This window comes from Coffea arabica, chromosome 4e (assembly GCF_036785885.1).
Source record: "Coffea arabica cultivar ET-39 chromosome 4e, Coffea Arabica ET-39 HiFi, whole genome shotgun sequence".
Lineage (NCBI taxonomy): Eukaryota > Viridiplantae > Streptophyta > Magnoliopsida > Gentianales > Rubiaceae > Coffea > Coffea arabica.
Genome location: NC_092317.1, coordinates 27379590 through 27399881, shown reverse-complemented (window position 1 = coordinate 27399881; position 20292 = coordinate 27379590). Strand labels below are relative to the sequence as shown.

The 20292-nt window shown below is 39.8% G+C and overlaps 1 protein-coding gene and 2 long non-coding RNA genes across 3 annotated transcripts; all 3 read right to left on the bottom strand.

Moving 5' to 3' along the window:
- Positions 1 to 1887: 1887 nt before the first annotated feature.
- Positions 1888 to 4573, bottom strand: LOC140005756 (uncharacterized). Its single transcript, XR_011813325.1, has 3 exons — positions 4394 to 4573; positions 2790 to 2849; positions 1888 to 2070 (listed from the first exon to the last, which is right to left on the bottom strand). It is a non-coding gene; the product is annotated as an uncharacterized lncRNA (long non-coding RNA).
- Positions 4574 to 5945: 1372 nt separating this feature from the next.
- Positions 5946 to 6812, bottom strand: LOC113740911 (uncharacterized). Its single transcript, XM_027268424.1, has one exon. It carries the CDS (start codon positions 6810 to 6812, stop codon positions 5946 to 5948), a length of 867 nt encoding a protein of 288 aa, XP_027124225.1.
- An 8822-nt stretch (positions 6813 to 15634) lies between these two features.
- Positions 15635 to 18741, bottom strand: LOC140005755 (uncharacterized). The gene is made up of 3 exons (XR_011813324.1): positions 17958 to 18741; positions 16559 to 16621; positions 15635 to 15887 (listed from the first exon to the last, which is right to left on the bottom strand). It is a non-coding gene; the product is annotated as an uncharacterized lncRNA (long non-coding RNA).
- Positions 18742 to 20292: the final 1551 nt, after the last annotated feature.

Below are 20292 nucleotides of genomic sequence, written 5' to 3'. Positions count from 1 at the left end.
GGTTTTCGGCAGAAAATGTTTTCTGCATTTTTCCTGAAATTTTCCCTCTGTTTCTTTTCTGTTTTTCCTTCCTTTCGATGTCTCAGCCGCCCCCTCTCTCTCTCAAACCCTCTTCTCTCTTTTCCCCGTTTCTCTTCTCCCTTTCTTTTTTCTTTTCTTTTTCACTTTCTCTCTTCCTTCCCTATCCCAGAAACCTTCCGTTTCTACTTTTTTTCGTTTGTTTCTTTCTTACTCCGCTCTCAGCCTCTTCCTTCCCCTCTGGTTTCTTACTCTGCCATCCCTTTTTTCTCCCCCCCTTAGGCTGTGTTTTTTGCATCCTTTTATAGGGAGCAAAATCTCCCAAACCCTCATCTCGAGGGTTAGGATGATAGCTGGGTTTTTGCTTCAGATTTTGGAGCCCTTGATTCCTTGTTTTTCTGGAATCTTCATGATAAGTCTTGGAGGGATGATGTGGCCTTGTACTGGATTTGGAGGGATAAAAGAAAAATGAAAAAGAATCGAGTAGAAATGGAACAAAATGCAGCTGGAAAATTGGTACCTGGCCTCATCAATGCCATGTACGAAGAAGATGATGAATAGTGTGCGTGTTTGCACGCGCACTAGATCTATTCTCTTTTCTTTTTTTTTTCCAATGAATTAATTAACAATAATAAAATGTTTTTCTTAACAAAATGGAAATAAAATAAAATCAACTAAATCAACTAAAAATTTTGGTGTTTGATTGATGATTTTTCTTTTTTCTTTCCAATGAATTAATTAATAGTAATAAAATGATTTTCTAAACAAAATGAAAATAAGATAAAAATAAACAAAAATTAAAACAAAATCAACTAAATGAAATAAAAAAAATGCTAAAATTTTGGTGTCTATAGCATGATCAAACCGTCCCTGTGCAAGGTGCAGCATCCTTGATATAGCATATAGCTCGGCCCATTCGCGATTAGCCAACACCCAATCCAAACTCTGCCACAGAGTCCCATTCGTCCAGGTAAACGGCGCCCCTTTAAAATCGGCCGAGACCAGGCCACAATTAAATATCGCTTGGTTGAACTCCTCTATGTTTCGAGCATTCGGTGGCACCCCCCCCCCAGCCGCTCGGAGGCCTTCGAGATAATGTTAAAATCCCTAGCCAACATCCAGGGTCCCTGGTGTGAACTCGCCAATCCCTCCATGGCACTCCAGAGAGGCCGCCTAGCTACCCTCGTGCATTGGTCATGGACCACCGAGAGAAAGAGTGCACCAGCTGGGGAGCTGAACTCCATATCAACCAATTGGTCCGCAAAAGTGGAAAATGAAATAGTGAGAGCAAGGTCCCATAAGACCCAGATCTTGCCATTCACAAAGGAGGCTGCCGACTGACAACCTATAAACTGTTTCACAAAATCTAACCGCCCCTCATCAGCCATGGGTTCCAACAAAACCAGAATTTTTACGTTAAAATCAAACTTCATCTTTTTTAAATATTGGAGCGAGTCCATCTTTGATGCACCCTGAATATTCCATACCAGAAAATTAATTGGACCTAGCATTGGAACAAAGAGCATACCTCTTGCGAGTTTCCCCAACCATCGCGTTTAGTTTTGGGAGCCTGCCTGTTCTTTCCGTACCTGTTTTATGGTCTTGCACTTCCAGCAGCTCACTTGCAGTAGAATTCCTCCCATAGTGCTCCAAGCTACCAGTATGCTCCAACCGACATGTCAACTGCTCCTGCATGGCTTGAAGTTCCTGATACCGCAACCCTCTGGATGCCTCTCTGTGACGACCCCACCTCCCCCTAAGGCGTACCAAAGGGTTCGGCGGACCGCCTGCCCAGCTCTCGCCAGGACTCACTCACTATCTCAATCGAGTCATGTACACACATCCATGAACCATAAATAACATTCACAATTCAAGCTTATAATTTACATTGATAGGAATCAAGGTACAAAGTCTTAATACATCAAACTAGTTCAAAACGTATACAATCCCAGTACAACATGTTCCATCCGAGAAATAGCGCGAGTACAAGTCAAAAAAATCAAACAACTAGTCTATGCTAGACTTTACATATCTCACACCTCGCTCGTACCCCTGAAAGGAAAACAAATGGAGTGGAATGAGCTAAAAGCCCAGTGAGGTTCCAAATAGCAAATTGACCATTATTTATAAGTACGAGTTTTCGATATAGCAAAGTAACGAGTATAAAGAGTTCATAAATGTGAACAGTAACATGTCAAGTAGCAATCTTAAAATGAGCGAATGTAGAGATTTTTCAAAAGAAACAATAATCCAAAAAACAATAATCACTCCAAAGTATAAGGATACGGATGACTCTCAGGAGCCAAATTCCCATGGCATTACCAGAAGCTTGATCCCGTAGTAGTTGACACTCCGTCAACTTTCAAGTAAGTAACCAATCCAGTAGAACACCACTTACACGACTCTCCGTCCACCGTTCAAACCCCCAGCTGGGCCCAAAATCCTCAATAAACACGGGTGGTAATACTCGAGTATACCGATTAGTCGAGGAGATATCACTCCACTCGACAATACAAGAGACCCAGGGTTCGTTACCCAATCGACCAAGCCCTTGCCGGCTCGACTAGAGTAACTCGCCACAGGGTTTCTGGAATTCCAGGAAGTGCGCGCACCACAATCAAGTATATCAAGTCAATTGCAATCCATAAACAAGTACAAGTCACGTAAGGGCAAGTGCGATAAAGTACACTCTTGCCCTATCAATTCACGTATATAACATGTACTCATATTGGTCACGTATCAAGTTCAATTCGGTATTTGAAAGCACTCACCAAAAGATATAGTGCTTCAAGTATTCACGTTCAATTACACTCCAGGCTTGGAGTCCAGATCTGCGATAAAAATTCCAGTTTGAGAACTTTGAAACACGAGTCGAATTCGAAACGTTAACATTCCATTCATTAAAAATCGACCAATTGAAATTCATTTGAAAGACACTCGCGAAACACTTGCTCGCTTTTCAAATCATAAGGTTTTGTAGCATAAATACTTGGAAATAACACTTGAGTTGAAAGTACATGGAAATACAAGTTTACATTGGCCATTAAGTCTTTTCCTCAAGGTACGAGCTCGACCAAGTCTTAACATATAACACTCAAGAAACATAGTAGCAAAGGTCTTTACTAGTTCAAGTGATAAATACTTAACCTTCACTCAAGTCGCAAATATAGTTTTCTAGTCCTCGAGTAAAAATTCGGGCAGCATGCCCTTTGTGTTTACCTAATTTTCCAGCCTTTTAGGCTTCATTGATTTTCTCAAACACAACCCAACATTATACATATCAGCAATTCATGTCAAGAGCCGTTCCATAGGCTCACAATATCATAATAACAAGAATCGTATTAAGTACAAGTGCAGAAATTCAATTTAGTTCAAAACAGATTTGACGTACAAATGCGGAAATAACATATCTGAGGCTACGCTTATCGGATTAAAATGAAACCTATGCCGTTTCGAAGATAAGATACAGAGCTACAATATTCATGAAGGTCACTTAGTCCAGTTTCTAATGTAACTTGGTCAAATTCTCGAATTACTAAACCAGAAACCAATTCGTCGGCTGTTTAAACGCAGAACACTGTAATGAACATAACTCAGTGTACAAAAATCCAATTCAGGTGTTCTTAGAGGAATTTTAAAGCTACTTCAGAACACTACAACTTTCATGAAGAGCACTCAGTCAAATTTTCAATGTAACCTGATCAAATTCCCAACTCATGTAACCTGGTTTCAACTATTCGGCTAATCAGCCGCATTTCACGCAAATGACCATATCTCAGTCTACCAAGATCCAATTAAGGTGTTCTTGGAGGCGTTACGAAGCTAAGACAGGGTACTAAAACTTTAATGTTTCGGTGAAAGGCCAAATCTAAACGGATCATAGTGAATAAACTCAATCAAAAGGACTGAACTGTCCACGCGGAATTCTGGAAAGTGACCTAGATCAGCGAGGGTATTTTCGTCTTTTCACAAGCTATGATGCTCCAAATGAGCTGAAATTTTGTGGACACCTATAAAATACCATTCTGAACAACTTTCATGTTTTGACCAAAGGCCAATTCGGCCTCTAACATAGGGCTACAAAAACGGGCAGAATGGAAGAACAATTTTCCAGATTTCTGGGATTTTCAGTTTTTAATGTAACTTTCCTCAATTTCTTGTTCTAATCACTACCAAAACCCTTTATATAACCTTAATTACAACATATGTGAGTCACACATCAAGTTTGGCAGCAAATCCCCAAAACCCTGATTTGATTATTTCATCCAATAATCATCACAATCACTTGCTCATCTTGAAATCAAGCCAAAACTTAAGCTAAATAACATCTTAACACAAGATTTAAAAGATCAAGGACCATGATCAGATTGAATACCTCAAAAACAAGGCTTGGATGAGTGATAGTTCACTTCCTTTGAAATTTCTTGGTTCCTTAGCTTCCCAAGCTTCCAAACTTGCAATCAATCGGTTTAGATTTCTAGCTTAGCACTTGGTTGGTGTGAATCAAGAAGGAATGTGGTTGCTCAAGCTCTCACTTCTCTCTCTCTCTTGGTCGGCTGGAATGATGCAGAAATGGAAGGAAATGAAGCTAAGTTTGTCTTATAAGAAGATGGAAAGATAAGAATTAATTCTAGCCACAAGTTTGGCTAACACTTGGTTTAATCTCAACCACAAAATTTTCTCTTTCTTCCTTGCATTTTCTAACTTCAATTTCTTGGTCAAATCTGATGTTAATTAAGGAGATATTTTATCCAAGAGTCAATAAGTTTGTTTGGTAAGAAAAATGGTAGGCAAGTGGTGCGTTCAATCGGTAGTGCGCGGGACCCGTCGGTTCGCGCCGTTTTTCTTAAAAACTCACGTACTACTGTTTTTTTTCTTCCCATTCACTAACCTTATATCATTGCTACTACTCACATATTATTTCTCACTTAAAAGTCACGTTTAATCTCCAAATTTAATCCTTACTTTGTACCGAAAATTCATCCGGTGAAAAATTGCGAAAACCCTAATTTTACTCCGATCTTAAAACCAAAGGTGAAAACCTACTTTCTAGGTTTATTTACACTTATCGTGGAATAAATGGGGTAGCAAGCCTTAATAAAAATAATAATTTCCAAATAAAGGGACATTTTTAAAATAACATGAGGGATTTTCCAATTCCATAAATTGAATTTAGAGTTCCTATTAAAAGATGAGATATTGAAGGAAACCAGTTAATCACAAGTAAACTAGGGTTTTTGATTAAAATTTTAGGGTTTCTAATCTTTTTAAAACAAAATAAGGTTTTAAATCAAACCCAAAGAAATACACTTTAGTATCTTATTTACAAACAATCTCCTAATTTTCGGGGCGTCACACTCTCCACGCACTGGCTAAGTGACACAGCGCCTCTCAGATACTTGGTTCTCCCCTCTCCACCTCCTCTCCCACCCCCTCAAGAACCCAAATGAATTGCTGAGTTGCAGTCGCAACTCCAATGACCCTTGCCCAGCCCCCTTATCCCCAACCTTCACAAACAGCAATGCATCAAGACCCCTTGCATCTGCCTCCCCCACTCCAGCCGCAGCCAATGGTGCCGTAATGAACCTATCATGCGCCTGTCCACCTGCGTTGCCTTCCCCCACAGCCGCAGGCTTTGTTGCCACAATCAACCCCTCTTGCGCCTGCCCATCTAGGTTTCCTTCACCCTCACCCACATCCATTGTTGCTGCACCTATCCCAGCATGCCCCTGCCTACTTGCGCTTCCTCGACCCTCATCCGTGCATCCGGCAGCCGGCTACCGCTGCACTGCCTCGTCCCCAGTCTGCGCCAACCCATTGGCCAGGACCAGTTGCTGTTGCAGCACTACCTCTGGAGCCTCGAGTTGCTCGTGGTCCAAAGCCAAGGGCGACCTTCCCCCCTCTACTTCTGCCCCAGTCACAGATTGCTAGACATCCCTCCACTCTCCAACATCCTCCCCCCTCGCCATGGTCGTTCCTTGATCTCCTTGGGGAAGAGGGTCCTTGGGTTGCGGCAAATGTGCCTGGGGATTTTTCGCAGGCCTTAGAGCCGGAAACTTCCTATAACACTCTTGTTGGTCATGGCCAAATCTCTCACAGAAGGAGCAGAACGCTGGCCAGCTCTCGTACTCCATGTTCTGCCAGAAACCATACTCCTCATCACCTATCCAGACCCTTTTTGCTGGTGCGCGGGCTACATCGATCTCCACCAACACCCTTGCAACCGACAGCCTCCTCAAATCTCTCGTTGCGGCGTCAATCTTTAGTGGTCTTCCCAGGACAGAGGCCAGCTTATTGAGTGGGTTCCTCCCAAAGAATGGCAATGGCAGGCTTGGAAAACTTACCCACACAGGAGCAATTGAGATTTCCTTGTTGGCTTTGAAATCCAGAAACCATTTGGAGATTGTCATTGGCGAACTCCTTATATACCATGTGCGGCGTACGAATAACCAAATGTAATCCTCTTCTACTGTTGGCCTGATGAGAACATGGTTCGTATCTAACAAGGCCACCGCATAGTCCCCCTTCAGCCCTAATAATAAGAAGAACCTCCTTACAGCCTCCATAGGAGGACGACTGTATGAGAATCTGCCCACCAGTGCTTGTTGGAATAGACGTGCTAACTGCTGAATGTCGCTGTTCGCTATTCTAAAAGCTGGTTCCCCTCTGCGCGTGGAGATTGTCCCTGGGTCGAAGGCCTCAGCACTACTGCTGGCTGTTACCACAGCCGCGAAGCTCTTCGACAAGGGCGGCGCCGCTCCTATAGCCCCCTCAGATGGCTGGAGTACCGCCATGGCTGGCGACGGCCACACAACCCTAGTTTACCTTATTTAGCCGAGAAAGAGAGTTTTCCTTTCATGAGTTTCTCAACGCCACTCTACAGCCTAATTCGCCAAATCCGAGCGCTTCTGTTATATTTATTCACTTTATTTGTTTTTAGTTTTGTATATTTATTTTAATTTAATTTTCAATTATTTGAGAGACATTTAAATGCCAAATTGTGATAGTTAGGGGGTTCAAGACATGTATTTAGATAGAATATGTAATAGTTAGGTGGTTATTTTATTATTCTTTCCCCCCTTAGATTGTAGTTAGGGCCCTCAAATGTAATAGTTAGATCTCCATTTCCTCTTATTTGCTTTTGTGTGTGCTTGCATGCTTGTATGTTTACGTGTTTACTCGCTTTCTTAGAACCTTTTCATCTAGATATCATGGCTTACGTACTATGTGTTTATGTGATATTATGTGTTTACTTGCTTTTATTATATTTTATATGATTTATTTAGTTATAATAAATGCATGGCGTCACCACACTAGTCCAACGCTAGTTGTGGTCTATTTTCTCAATTTCTCGCTAGTGGAATACTAGTGAACTTGTAGACATGTGCTAGTCCAATGCTAAACCCTTAGGGACCGTCCACGCGCTAGATCATGCTTGTATGACAAATCACTACATTTCATGCATATTTTCTACTTTTTAGGATCTTTACCATTTTTTGCATGATATTTGCTCTATATGTATATCTCTTAGCCCTATATATGAAACATGACATATAGAATTGCATTCCATTTATGAAACATGACATATAGAATTGCATTCCATTTAAGAAAATTAGGACTACATTAGATCATTTGCTTGATTGGATAGGAAAGGTACCCCCCGAATATGGGATATGGACGAGTATGGCTTTCTAGCCTTAGCACGCTCGTGTTCCCTCTATTAAAGGGAAATTTGAAGTCACGAGTGTTAGTTCTCCGCACCCATTATGATGCATTCCCTTGGATCACGTATACCTATATATTATAATTTTTCTATTTTTTCAAGTCTCATTGTTGCATATTCGTGACCTCTTCAAAGAATCACTTTTGGGCGTCGTAATTAATGCGATTTGTACCAATCCAGTTTCGAAGAGACATATTGACCCTTCCGATAGCCATTAGATCTAGATTTGCATTCATATAGTAACATCCAAATGTGTTAAGTTTTTAGGTTAAAATAAGAAAAATTTTTACTAAATCACGCAACTAATCTTGGTTAGGTTGAAAAGGTGCCTTGGATTTTATCCTTGCCTTCCGTTTCTTCAATCGTGACTCTCGAGCTCTTTTCTCTTGATTTTCGTAGACTTGGAGTCATTTAAAAAACGGTTTTCTCTACTTTTCATCTAAAATTCATTTTAGGTGATTTGGTACACTTTAACTCAATACCAAGTGGCGACTCCTATTTTTTTTTATTAAAAATCCTTTTTAAACTATTATTTTTGGGCCAAAATCGTCGCACTTTAAGTCCCATTTTAGGCCCTTTTTCTTTTTTTATTCTCAACAAATAAAAAATTCATTTAATCAATCAAAAATCATTTTTATAAACCCGTAATTTTATATTTTTTCAAAAAAAAAGGGCGCGACAGCTTGGCGACTCCACTGGGGATGCTTTACAGAGTCCGAACATTTGATTTAGTCATTTTTTTTCTTCTTTTAACCTTCTTATATATCACATTTGGAGATTTTATGTTGCATTTTTCCTTTTTAGGGTTTCTTGCATCTTATGCGCGCAATCGCCCCTCGTTCACCATACATGTGATGGATAGTTCATTTTTATTTATATTTATCACGCTTTGCATCTTGGGGAGGGGGGATAGCCACCCTAGAGCCTTCACCCACATTTGATGGTATTTAATCTCTCCCTTCAAAAGGAGCACTTCATACACGCATACGTTTTACTTTATAACCCCTCATTTCTTTTTTACTTTTAGTGGTTGTCACACCACTCCACCCAATTAGGATTAGGATCGATCCACTTGGACATGTGGTCTTGGCATGACGTGCGCGTAGGAATGTCCGAGGGGTCACTCGAACGACCGACTCTTAGGCTTTGGGATTGATGACTCTTTGCCTTTGGTCTGAAGGTTTGGGGACCTGAAACTTTATTGAGTCTAAATGCATTAGTGAACCCAACCTCATGCATCCATATTAGAAATCGCCTAGGATAGAGTCGACCGTACCAAACTAGGAACACTAGGCACGAAGGGAGGGATTCCACCCTTCTTTCCTTAATTTTCTTTTTTGCTTTTTGTATCATCTAAATTGCCCCAACGTGTTATGTGTTATTTGTTGAACTAGCATTTCCTTGTTTTCTTGTCTATTGCATTCAGAAACGTTAGGAAATAAGAGTTCTGGCATAATACTCTTTAGAACCTACCCTTTTAGATAGGTTATTGCACATTTAAATTTTGATGTATTGCATTCATAGGTTAACAATTGCACGTCATTTTAGGTCCACCCTGGCATACGAAGGGTCCCTTAGGTCATGTTTCATTCCAAATTGCATATTTAAATTGCTTTGATAAATTGGCATCATACATAAACCTTAGAGGAAATGCCATTTAGGGAATCCCATGTTAAGAATAAGCCAACCCTATATTCCCATGGGTATTTAACCCTGTTTTGGGATTTTCACGTTTAAATTCCGGTTTAACCGGAAAAGTAGGACCTGTAGATAAGGTACTTGACACCAACTTCTTGTCCCTAGATGGAACGCCCTCGACGAGTCCAACAAATATTAACAGCACCGATTGAGGTACAGAAGTGGCCCGCATTGCTTTCACCTAGTGAAATTAACCAAGTAGCCTCTCACTTAGGCCCAATTGGGGATTTTAAAGATATCAAATCCAACGGCTACTTGGTAGAAACTTTGATACATTTGTAGGACCCTATTTGCTCCGCATATAGACTAGGCAAGAAGGAAATGACCGTGACAATTGAGGAGGTATATGGCCTCCTTAATTTACCAATTCATGGTACCGTTGTAATATTTCCGTTTGTGTCAAACAAGGCCGAGTTCTGCCATTTCACTGGGTTGAAGGAATCTGCACTACAAGGATTTGATCAAGGCATATATGTGAAATTTCTATTCGATCGATTTGCATTGAGAGATGGGTTCGAGAGACACTTAAGAGATTTCTCATTTACGTCTAAGGCCGCGTGGGAACATAAAAGGCCGTGGGTGTATGGATTGGTTATGGTCGGAACTTACCTTTTTCCGAGGAAAGACAAGAAGATAGCTTTTAATCTCACTAAAGTCATGTTTGATCTATTTTTAGGGATAAAAGATAGGCAATACTCTTTTGTTCCGACTATCTTAGCCAACATCTTTGTAGCCTGTACTACTTGCCAAAAGTGTAGAAAATTTTTTCACGGATCCAATTTAATTCTGCACATATGGGCAATGGAGCACCTTATGAGACAATCACCTATTCCTAATAGTCTGCCAATGTCTGGGTATAATTAGATAGTTACGCATCGCAAGAGTGTTAATGGAGATGGTTTGCTGAGTAACGCATCTGAGTATGTGGATTTCTTAAAAGAGTTGCCCGATCAGAATGTTAGATGGATTTTAGATTGGACTAATTGTGTTAAACCTGTACTTCGCACCAAAGCATCAGAGTTCATTCCATTGCTAGGCACCCAGGGTATTATGGCTTATGCTCCGAAGAGATTTCTCTGACAGTTGGGTCGCACTCAAGAATTGCCGTGTACATTTGATTTAGCCGAATTCATCATTGTTTTTAACAAAAGGATATGTCCAAGTGAAATTCCGATGAAGATTCCTATCATTGAAGCCTGGGGGACATTGTCCGATGACGAGCACATCAAGTACATTCCGGAACTCAAGCAAAAGGGTTCAGTAACTCCGCAGTATGAGGATTGGCTTAAAGGTTTTGGTACACAAGAATCGCAAGGTGAACCGTCCGAGGAGGTCAAGAGATTGATGGCCATTATTGAAGCCAAAGATAGAGAAATTTGCAACTAAAAAAGTCCATCAAAACTAACAAGGAGATGGCAGAGAAACATAAGAGCATGTGAAAATATGCGAGAGAAACACCAAGAATTGAAAAGAAAATGTGGGGAACTATACGATCAGGTGGAACACATGAGCAATCCCTATGCCAGAGAATCCAAAAGTGCTGTAATAGATAGGTTGAAAAGGATTAATGACTTTGTACGAAACTGTCTCTGAGGAATGATGATAAAAAATGCTTATAAAAATGGAAATTTGCAAATTCGAAGTGACTTTTCTTTTGTGCCAAATGGTGGTCAAAAGCAGGTTTGATAAACGGGTCCCACTTTGAAGGTGTTACATCATATTAGGCCTACCCTTGGCACAAAAAGGGCTCCCCAATAGGATATGCATCTGAATTACTTTAATTTTTACTAATTCGCGTATTTTTTTCCTTTTTCTTTCTTTTTGACAGCAATTAATCAAGAGGAAAATATAAAAAGGGTTTTTCCTAAATTTTCAGGTAATTGCAAACATAGCTACATAAAGAAGCCTCATCATTACACGATCACGTAGTCGAGTTTTTGAGAAATAGTGTAAATATGAGTACACATTCCGAATCATCCGATAGGTCTGCAACAACGCCAACAACCGACCTTGCAAATCTGGGAGTTCAATTGAGCGAAGTGTTGAACAAATTCAATGAGCTAAGCATGGAGATGGCCACACAATGGTGCGTGATTGATCAGGTAGTTGCTGGTAGCAGTAGCGGTGTTCAACATGAGCCCTTACCTGCTAGTCAACCTGAACCTGAACCACTATCCATATCCCATACTCAAACCCTTTTTGCTCCACATCCACCTGAGGAAGCTTTCACCTATCCCATTCATGGCCTACCACATACCTATGTACCCAATATCCAAATCAATCCTTCTCATATACAAGCTCCTCAAATTTATCCACCTGTCAGTCTGAACATGCCACTTGAACCTCAAGGACCATATGATTATTCCACTGTTGAACCATTCACACTAGACACCACTGCACAAGGAAAAATTGAAGTAGGAGAATCTTCTGCGCCAATTGACAAGAATTTGTTAAAGAGGTTGGATCGGTTTGACGAATTCATGAGGAAGAGCCAAGGTTTGAACAAACAAGGATTTAGACTATAACGAATTGTGCCTGTTTCCTGATATGCAACTACTCGTGGGTTCTAAAGCACCTAAATTTAGCAAGTATGATGGAATAGGCAATCCTAAGACACATCTCTGAATGTTTACAAACAAGTTAGGAAAGCCAATAGATGAAGAGAATTTGCCAGTTCGATTATTTTTCGAAAGCTTAGAAGGCGATACACTGGATTGGTATTCCAATTTGAAACCTGATGAGATGAGGACATGAGTGGATTTGTCAACCGCTTTTGTAAGACAATATGAGTACAATTGCGAGTTTGCTCCAATGAGGACCACACTTGAGGGGACCAAGAGAAAACCGTCGGAGAATCATAAGACGCATGCCAAACATTGGAGGAAACTAGCTCCTAAAGTGGAACCCCCGATGTTCGAAGATGAAGTTGTTCGAACATTTATCAAGGCTCACGACCCGCCTTATTTTGAGAAATTTTTTTGAATGACTGGAAGCTCATTTTGCAGCTATTGTAAACAAGTTAGAAGAATTTGACGAATTCGTCAAAGCAAGAAAGATAGTCAACGTGTCAACCTTGAAAATGCAACTGGAAGCTTTGCAAGGTTAGAGTGGTAGTGGCAAGAAACCTTAGTTCAATAAGATGGAAGGAGAGAATGCTTTCGCCTGGGATCAGGACCCCTCGACTAGACCCAGATTTCAGAACTGATCCACCTACTCATACCCCTACCTTTATTACCCAAACTCACGTTCTGTCTATTATACTACTGTCAATCATCCTCGCCCCCGACCCAACTACACAAATATACCTGCACCACCTTTCCAGATTTCTCAACCAAGTTTGCAAACTCAACCTTGACTTCCTTTTAATCCAAGACCTGTTCTGCCAAACAACCAAACTTATACATCCTCAAACCAATGAAATTCAAAATCAAATTCAATACCATACCTTTACCAATTTGGGCTGACCCCTCGACCAATTATACGAGCAACTTAAGACTACTGCTAAAATTGGCGTGGTGCCTCCTCAAACCTACCCTAGGGGCATTCCTGCTGGTTATGATCCTCAAACCATTTGTGCATATCATTCTGGAAGTCCTGGCCATTTTACCGGCAATTGTCGGGCACTAAAATATAAGATCCAAGACATGATTGATGCTGGGGACATAATTTTAAGGAAAAAATGTGAGTCAGGGCCGAATATCAGCAAGAACCCTCTTCCTGAGCATAAAGATACTGTAGGGTTATTACCATTGATGAGGAGTTTGAAGAGCCTGCCAAATACACTGTGGGGGAGCATGAAGTAATCGAAATAGTCCAGAAGCCTTTTGTGCTCGAAAAAGTCATCTAAAACTGGACTGCAAATCACATTCCCTCCCGAAGGAAATTTTGATAAATCTAGGGGATTGCCTTTTGGTTGAAAATTATGAAAGAAATCATTCGCATTGTTCATCTTTTACCTTTCAATTTTGTAAATAGTTTTGAATCAAATGTCTTTTCAATACAAGTCTTATTTCAAGTAGCATATTATGACATTTTGTCCTTTATTTGAAATTCAATGAAATGCACAGTGTTCATCTTCCAATTGTTTTACTTACGCATTGTTGCATCTATCTCATTCTTTTTTCAGATGGCCAAAAATAAAGAACATTGACCCTTTGGATATCCCTATTCCGGAATTTAATGACTGCAATCTCGATATCCCTCACGAATTCAAAATTATGGAATCAGAAATTCAAAACGAGAGCGATAACGAGGAAGCATCTGAGTCTTTGTTAAAGAATCTTGAACACTATGAAGAGAAATCCAAATCGAACCTAGAGGAAAAAGAAATCATTAATATTGGTACTGAGATCGAAATTCCTTCATTGCGCATACTAATAGAGACCAAGTTGGATGAATCTGACTGGAACAATGTCAAAACAATTGTCTTTGATTGATGAGAAAAGGTTAAATGCCATTTGTCATGGTCAGTGCTATCAAAAGAGAATGGCCCGTGCTTACAACAAGAAGATCAAAACGAGACTATTCGAAGAAAGAGACAACGTGTTGAAACGGATTTTGCTAGTGCAAGAGGAAGCCAATGGCAAGTTTGCACTAAATTGGCAGGGCCCTTTTATTGTCAAGAAGGTATTGCCTGGTGGAGCACTTGTTCTAACAGAAATGGATGGACAAGTTTTCCCTCAACCCGATCAATTCGGATATGTGTAAAAAATATTTTATCTGATAAATGGAAGTTTCCTTTCAGGGTCAATACGAAGAATGGAATGACAGTCAGGCCTTCTTCCTTTCCAATTAAACATTCTATCGCTAGTTATCCCTTTTGAACTTTCAGAATAAATTATTTCGTTTGACAATGTCTGAGGATCGCAAACGCACACTGGGGCAAGTTTGAGTTGAAAAAAGGAAAGAAAAGCCTCAAGAGGTGAAAAGTGATAGAGGAACAAAAGGAAAAGAAAATTAAAGAAAAGAACCTTTGTTGAGAATAAATTAGGGCAATTTTAGTTTAATCCTAAGTAGGGTTAATATGAAGATGCGATCTCAGGTGATTTAAACACTTATGAAATCTGCTTTCAAGTCTTAACCTTTTTCTTAGCACCTTACCTGACCACATTATGGGAAACTGAAAGTCCTGACTTTCGTTCTTTACATCACCTCTTTTAGGAGATTTTCTAATTACATAGCAAAGGATGTCAATACATCTTCACCAATTTTTGTAAGGGAAGGATTGTCGCACTGATACCATCATTTTTTAAAGCACATTTGTTTGAGTAGATAAAAGCTATCAGCAAGATTGGTTCATTAGGTGAAAACCCGAAAGGACACCTTCCGAAAAAGAAAAGAAAGAAAGAAAGAGAAAAAGAAAAAGAAAAAGAAAAAGAAGAGAAATAAGGCTGAAAAAAGGAAAAGAAAATAGAAAGGTAAGGGATAGCCTTAGTGAAAACCCGAAAGGGCGCTAAGGTAGGGTTTTATGAGGAAAAGTGAGCTTGGATTTGAAGGGCTGGTGACTCAGTTCATTGGAATTTCTTTTTACATTGTGGTTCTGTTGCCAAACATTGAACTCCGGAGGAACGATATCCAAACGGTCAAATGTGGCATTTTGTTCGAGAATCAAAGTGTTTTGGTTCATCAAACATAAACTTTTGAGTGCACAGATTCATTTCTCTAAAGTCAATTTTCTTTCAATAAAAGTAAATGGTTGTTTTCATGTTACTAGAATTTCCATCATTTTTGTGTAAGTAGATATTCTTTCTTGTGTTTCATGGTCTCATTTATCTCTTTGGAATTATCAAATTGCAATTCCAGTGATTTATTGAAAATATCTGGATACCAAATATCATATTTGATTAGCATTAGAAGTTAAGAAGATTTGATGCAATTCGCAGAGTAAAGTTGAGTTTTTACTATAACGGAGAAGAACGTTCAAGTACTCATGTTTACATATTTCTTGAAGGAGGGGTTGATCGGCTGGTGGTGGCATTATCTTGTCATTGTGATTATTCCTTTTTGCAGGTCCAATAACATCACACTGGGGCAAATTTTTTAGAAAAGTTATCTGTCTCCATCAAAATCTTCAAAGTTTTACAAAAAGCATTCTGCAATAATTTGTGACGGCCCCACCTCCCCCTAAGGCGCACCAAAGGGTTCGGCGGACCGCCTGCCCAGCTCTCGCCAGGACTCAGTCACTCGTATCACGTGCGTACATCCATAGACAATAAGTAACCCATCCACTTCAACTTAATATATACATAGATGCTCAAGTAAAAGATAAGAAACTTCTACACACCAGAAGTTTTCAAAGTTTTTACCATTCAAGTACAAACATCGAATATACAAGGTTCTCATTCCTCATACAACCAGCCCGTGCCAAGCACTAGGGCGAGAACCATTACAAGGCCAAAGAACTAGATCAACCAGACTATACAGAACTCTCGTCCTTGCTCGCCTTCCCCTGCTAAGGAAAACAATTGACGTGGTATGAGCTAAAAAGCCCAGTGAGGTTCTATATAAATAAACAAGTAATTAAACAAGGAACATATCAAAAGGTATGGCACATGATTTCATGTTGGCATTTTAGCATGGAACAATTATCATGATACACGGTAACCATATACTGAAGGATACGGTGTTCTGGTGGAACTTTGTCGGTCCTCTGCACCTTATAACTTCCGGATCCCCACGGTTGACTGGCCATCACCTTATCCCTCCAGTGGTAATACTCGAGTATACCGACGGTTGTCCAGGGTTCCAACCTACCCGACCGAGCCCAGTCCTGGCTCGAGTAGGTCGGTAACCGAGGCGGGGCCCAAGTTCAGCTTAGAGCTTACAACATGCACAAGTAACCAAGTAAATTGGTAAACGGTAAATGGTAAAATTCATCAATTGAATAGGTCGAATGAGGTAAAGTACACACTCGCCTAACAATGATGGACAACTTCATATAGCATGTGATTCATGATAATTAAGTAATCAAGTGGACACTTAGCACGTAAACAATACAAATTGATTTCATGGGAGCATGTAATTCACGAATATCACGTAATCACATAAATTGGAAATCGAGTAAACAGATAGTCAGGTAATCAGGTAGTCACAGAAAACACGGGTATATAGAACACTCACCTATTTACGCACAACAACGTGCAAAATATCCTTCCGGATATTATCTTTAGTCACTGAGAAAACCTAAAATTAAATGAAAAGAATATTACCACTCATTTATCACAAACAATTAGGTGCAATCAAAGAAACTCGACGAATGATGAGTAGAACGTATAAAAAGAGACTTTAAAGTGGAACGAGGACATTTGGACCCGTGGACAAAATACTCAAGAAAATCCTAAACCACTCCTCTTTATTTGGTAAGAGTAAGTAAACATTTGGAGTTTCCAATTGAAGAAGGATCATGTTTTTAAGATGGAAAAACGGTCATAGTATTATACAAGTTCAAATAGAACTTAGCTTTCGGGCGAAAATTTGGGCAGCATGCCCTTTGTGTTTACCTAATTTCCAGCCATTTATGGCTTCATGATTTTTCTCAGCCAATCCCAAAGTCATGTACAGCACAAACTCATCATAATAGCCATTTCATAGGCTCAAGACAATATAAGAACAAAATCAAAGGAATAACAAGTGCGGAAATGCAATTTGACAAAAGACAGCTTTGACGGGTTCATGCATAACGGTCACAACCGGAGTTACACTTATCGGATTGGGATGAAACTTAAGCCGTTTCGAAGCTAAGACACAGGACTACAATGTTGAAGAAGGCCACTCAGTCCAGTTTGCCCTGTATCTAGGTCAAATTTATCAAAATGATCCCAGATTTTCTAGTTCGAGGTTTACTGTGGTAGTCTTGATTCATCCACTCTAATCTCCGCACACATAACTCCAAATCCAATAATTCCAAAGCCATATGAAAGCTAAGACAAATGTATACAATTCTCATGAAGATGACTTAGTCAGATTTACAGTGCAATCTAGTCAAATGCCCACTTTACAGATCCAAAATCCAACTAGTTGGTCAATTAACCGCACTGCATTCAAATGACCATATCCCAGTCTACCGAGGTCCGTTTAAGACGTTCTTGGCGGCGTTGAAAAGCTAATACAGGGTACTAAAACTTTCATGTTTTGACAATTGGCTAAATCTGAACGGATTATAGTAAACAAACACAACCAAAGAGACTAAACTGTCCACGCGGAATTCTGGAAAGTAACCTAGATCAGCGAGGGTATTTTCGTCTTTTCACAAGCTACGTTGCTCCGATTGAGCTGAAATTTTATAGGCATATATAAAATACCATTCTATACAACTTTCATGTTTTGTTCCAAGCCAAATTCGGCCTCTAACATGGAGCAATAAAATCGGGCAGAAAAGGGGGAAAATTTTCCAGAAATCTGGAATTTTGATTTCTAATGGAACCTTTCTTGATTTCTTGCTCCCATCATCACTATAACCACTTATCTAAGCTTAGATACAACATAGATCATCCATATAGCAAGTATAAGCAGCACATACCTCAAAAGAAACAAGGCTTGCAAGAGTACCACTTCACTTCCTCTTGAAAATTTTAGCTTCCCTAGCTTCCCAAGATCACAATTCACACTTTAATCGGTTTAGAATTTGTTTCTTGCACTTGGATGGTGCAAATCAAGAAGAAATTTTGGTTTTCTCTTGCTCTCCCTTTCCTCTCTCCTTGCTCGGCTATGCAGCAGAAAAATTGGGGAAGAATGAAGCTCACTTGGTCTTATAAGAAGACAAGAAAATTAGAACAAATTCTGTCCACAAGTTTAGCCAACACTTGGCTTGATTTCCACCACACAATTTTCTCTCTCCTTCCTTGCATTTTAGCCACAAATTTCGGCCAAGCTGTCATCATGAGAGAGGAGATATTTTACTCCATTAGTAATAAACTTGTGTGACAAGTAAGTGGCGGTCAAGTGGTCGGTTCAAACGGTAGTGCACGGTACACGTCGGTGTGACGCGTTTTCTCTTAAATCGCACGTACTAGGGTTTTTGCTTCCTATTCACTAACTTTTTATCATTGCTTCTAATCACATATTATTTCTCACTTAAAAGTCACTCTTAAGCACCAAATTTGATCCTTACTCGGTACCGGATAATTATACTTCGGTTACACGAAAAATCCGATTTCACCTTGAATTGAAAACGAATAGGAGAACCCTAATTTCCTATGGTCATTGGCACTTTTCTAGGGTGATTGAACCATGGATAACATGAAATAATAATTTCCAAATAATTTTCAAATAAAAGGGAATTTTTGAGAAATATGTAAGGAATTTGCGAGTCCTCACACTCTCTTCCCCTTAAAAAAATTTCGACCTCGAAATTTCAACTTGCATTAATCAGATCAAAAATAGTTCTCGAAAGTTGATCACGTACTAAGAATCATTTCAATCTTACTTATCACAATCAAATACTAATCAGATCAAATATCTCAGAGGTCAATCACATTATAAGAATCACTCATCACAATCAAGTACTAAAAGTACTCCAATTCTATTTATCACTTAGCAACAAGCCAACCTTAATCAAACAAGAAGACTAGAAGAAGGATGCAAAATCAAAAGTTTTCTCAACCATTTCGGCCACCACCACAATCTGTCAAAACCCAAGCTAAACACTTATTGGACAAGTCCAAGGTATTATTTTAATCTACTCATTCAGTTAAGTCTCGAGTCCAAGACAAAATCTTTTTGATCCTTTCACGCGTAAGGTTTGGAATACTCTAATATCTCATAGACGAGTTTACCAGTAGTGGTAAGGATTACCTTCTTTAATCTCAGGCAACTCTGAACCGTGTGGTGTGTTCATGTCATGCGTTCTTTCAGATGCCACTGGTTGGCTCCTCCTTCCATTAACTTGTCGAGGAACAGTTCCATTTCCCTGTTGAGCAGTAGTTTCTCGTGGATATCTCCTTGGACAGTCATGAACTTTATGGTTGGTACTCCCACACCCCATACACTTTCGTCCCTTTAGCCAACAGTTTTCTTCAGTGTGATTCGTCTTTCCACAATATCCACAAGTCGGACGGGGTATTGTGACCTGACTTGCTTGCGAAGTTTTCTTTGATCGTATTTGTCCCACTGAAGTCCCTCGCGACATAGTTCCTTTTGGTTCCTTTATCATGAGTGGTGCAGGAAGTAACAGTCCTACTCCATCCATTTCTTTTCTAACTTTGGGTGGTGGTTCATTTTCCCCTAGTGTACTATCAGATGCATTTCTTTTCCTTGCTTGAAAAGCTCTCAGTTGAGATTTTATACTTTCTACCCTTTGCGCTTTTTCGAGAGCGTCACTAAACGTTTCGATCTGTGCTGCGGCAAGGGCATCTTGGATTTCTAAATTTAATCCTTGGATAAACCGTCTTATTCTTTTCCGTTCAGTAGACACCAATTCTGGGGCATAGGTAGATAACTTCGTAAAGCGTGTTTCATACTCAGCTACGCTCAAAGTTCCTTGACGAAGCTTTATAAAATCATCTTCTCTCTTTTCTTGGACAAGTGGAGGAAGAAATTTCTCATTAAATTCACGTACAAAATTTATCCAAGTCCTTGGAGTTTGATCCCTTTCCCACTTGTTTCTTATAACATTCCACCAGGCTCGTGCTGCTCCTTCAAGTTGAAATACAGCAAAGGTGACTTGTCTCTCCTCGGTGTAATCCAAAGCATCGAATATATTTCTTATATTTTCTAACCAATTCTCAGCCACTTCTGGATCAGGTTCTCCAGCAAATTTGGGCGGGAAGAATTTCTGAAACCGCTCTAAAGCTCGATCCTCCCCTATTTCTTGGTTTCCTTGTCCAACACCTTGACCTTGTTGAGCTACTAAGAGC

Bases quoted from the DNA above. Each gene is read 5' to 3' on its own strand.
- LOC113740911 (XM_027268424.1), bottom strand. From the start codon at position 6,812: ATGGCGGTACTCCAGCCATCTGAGGGGGCTATAGGAGCGGCGCCGCCC.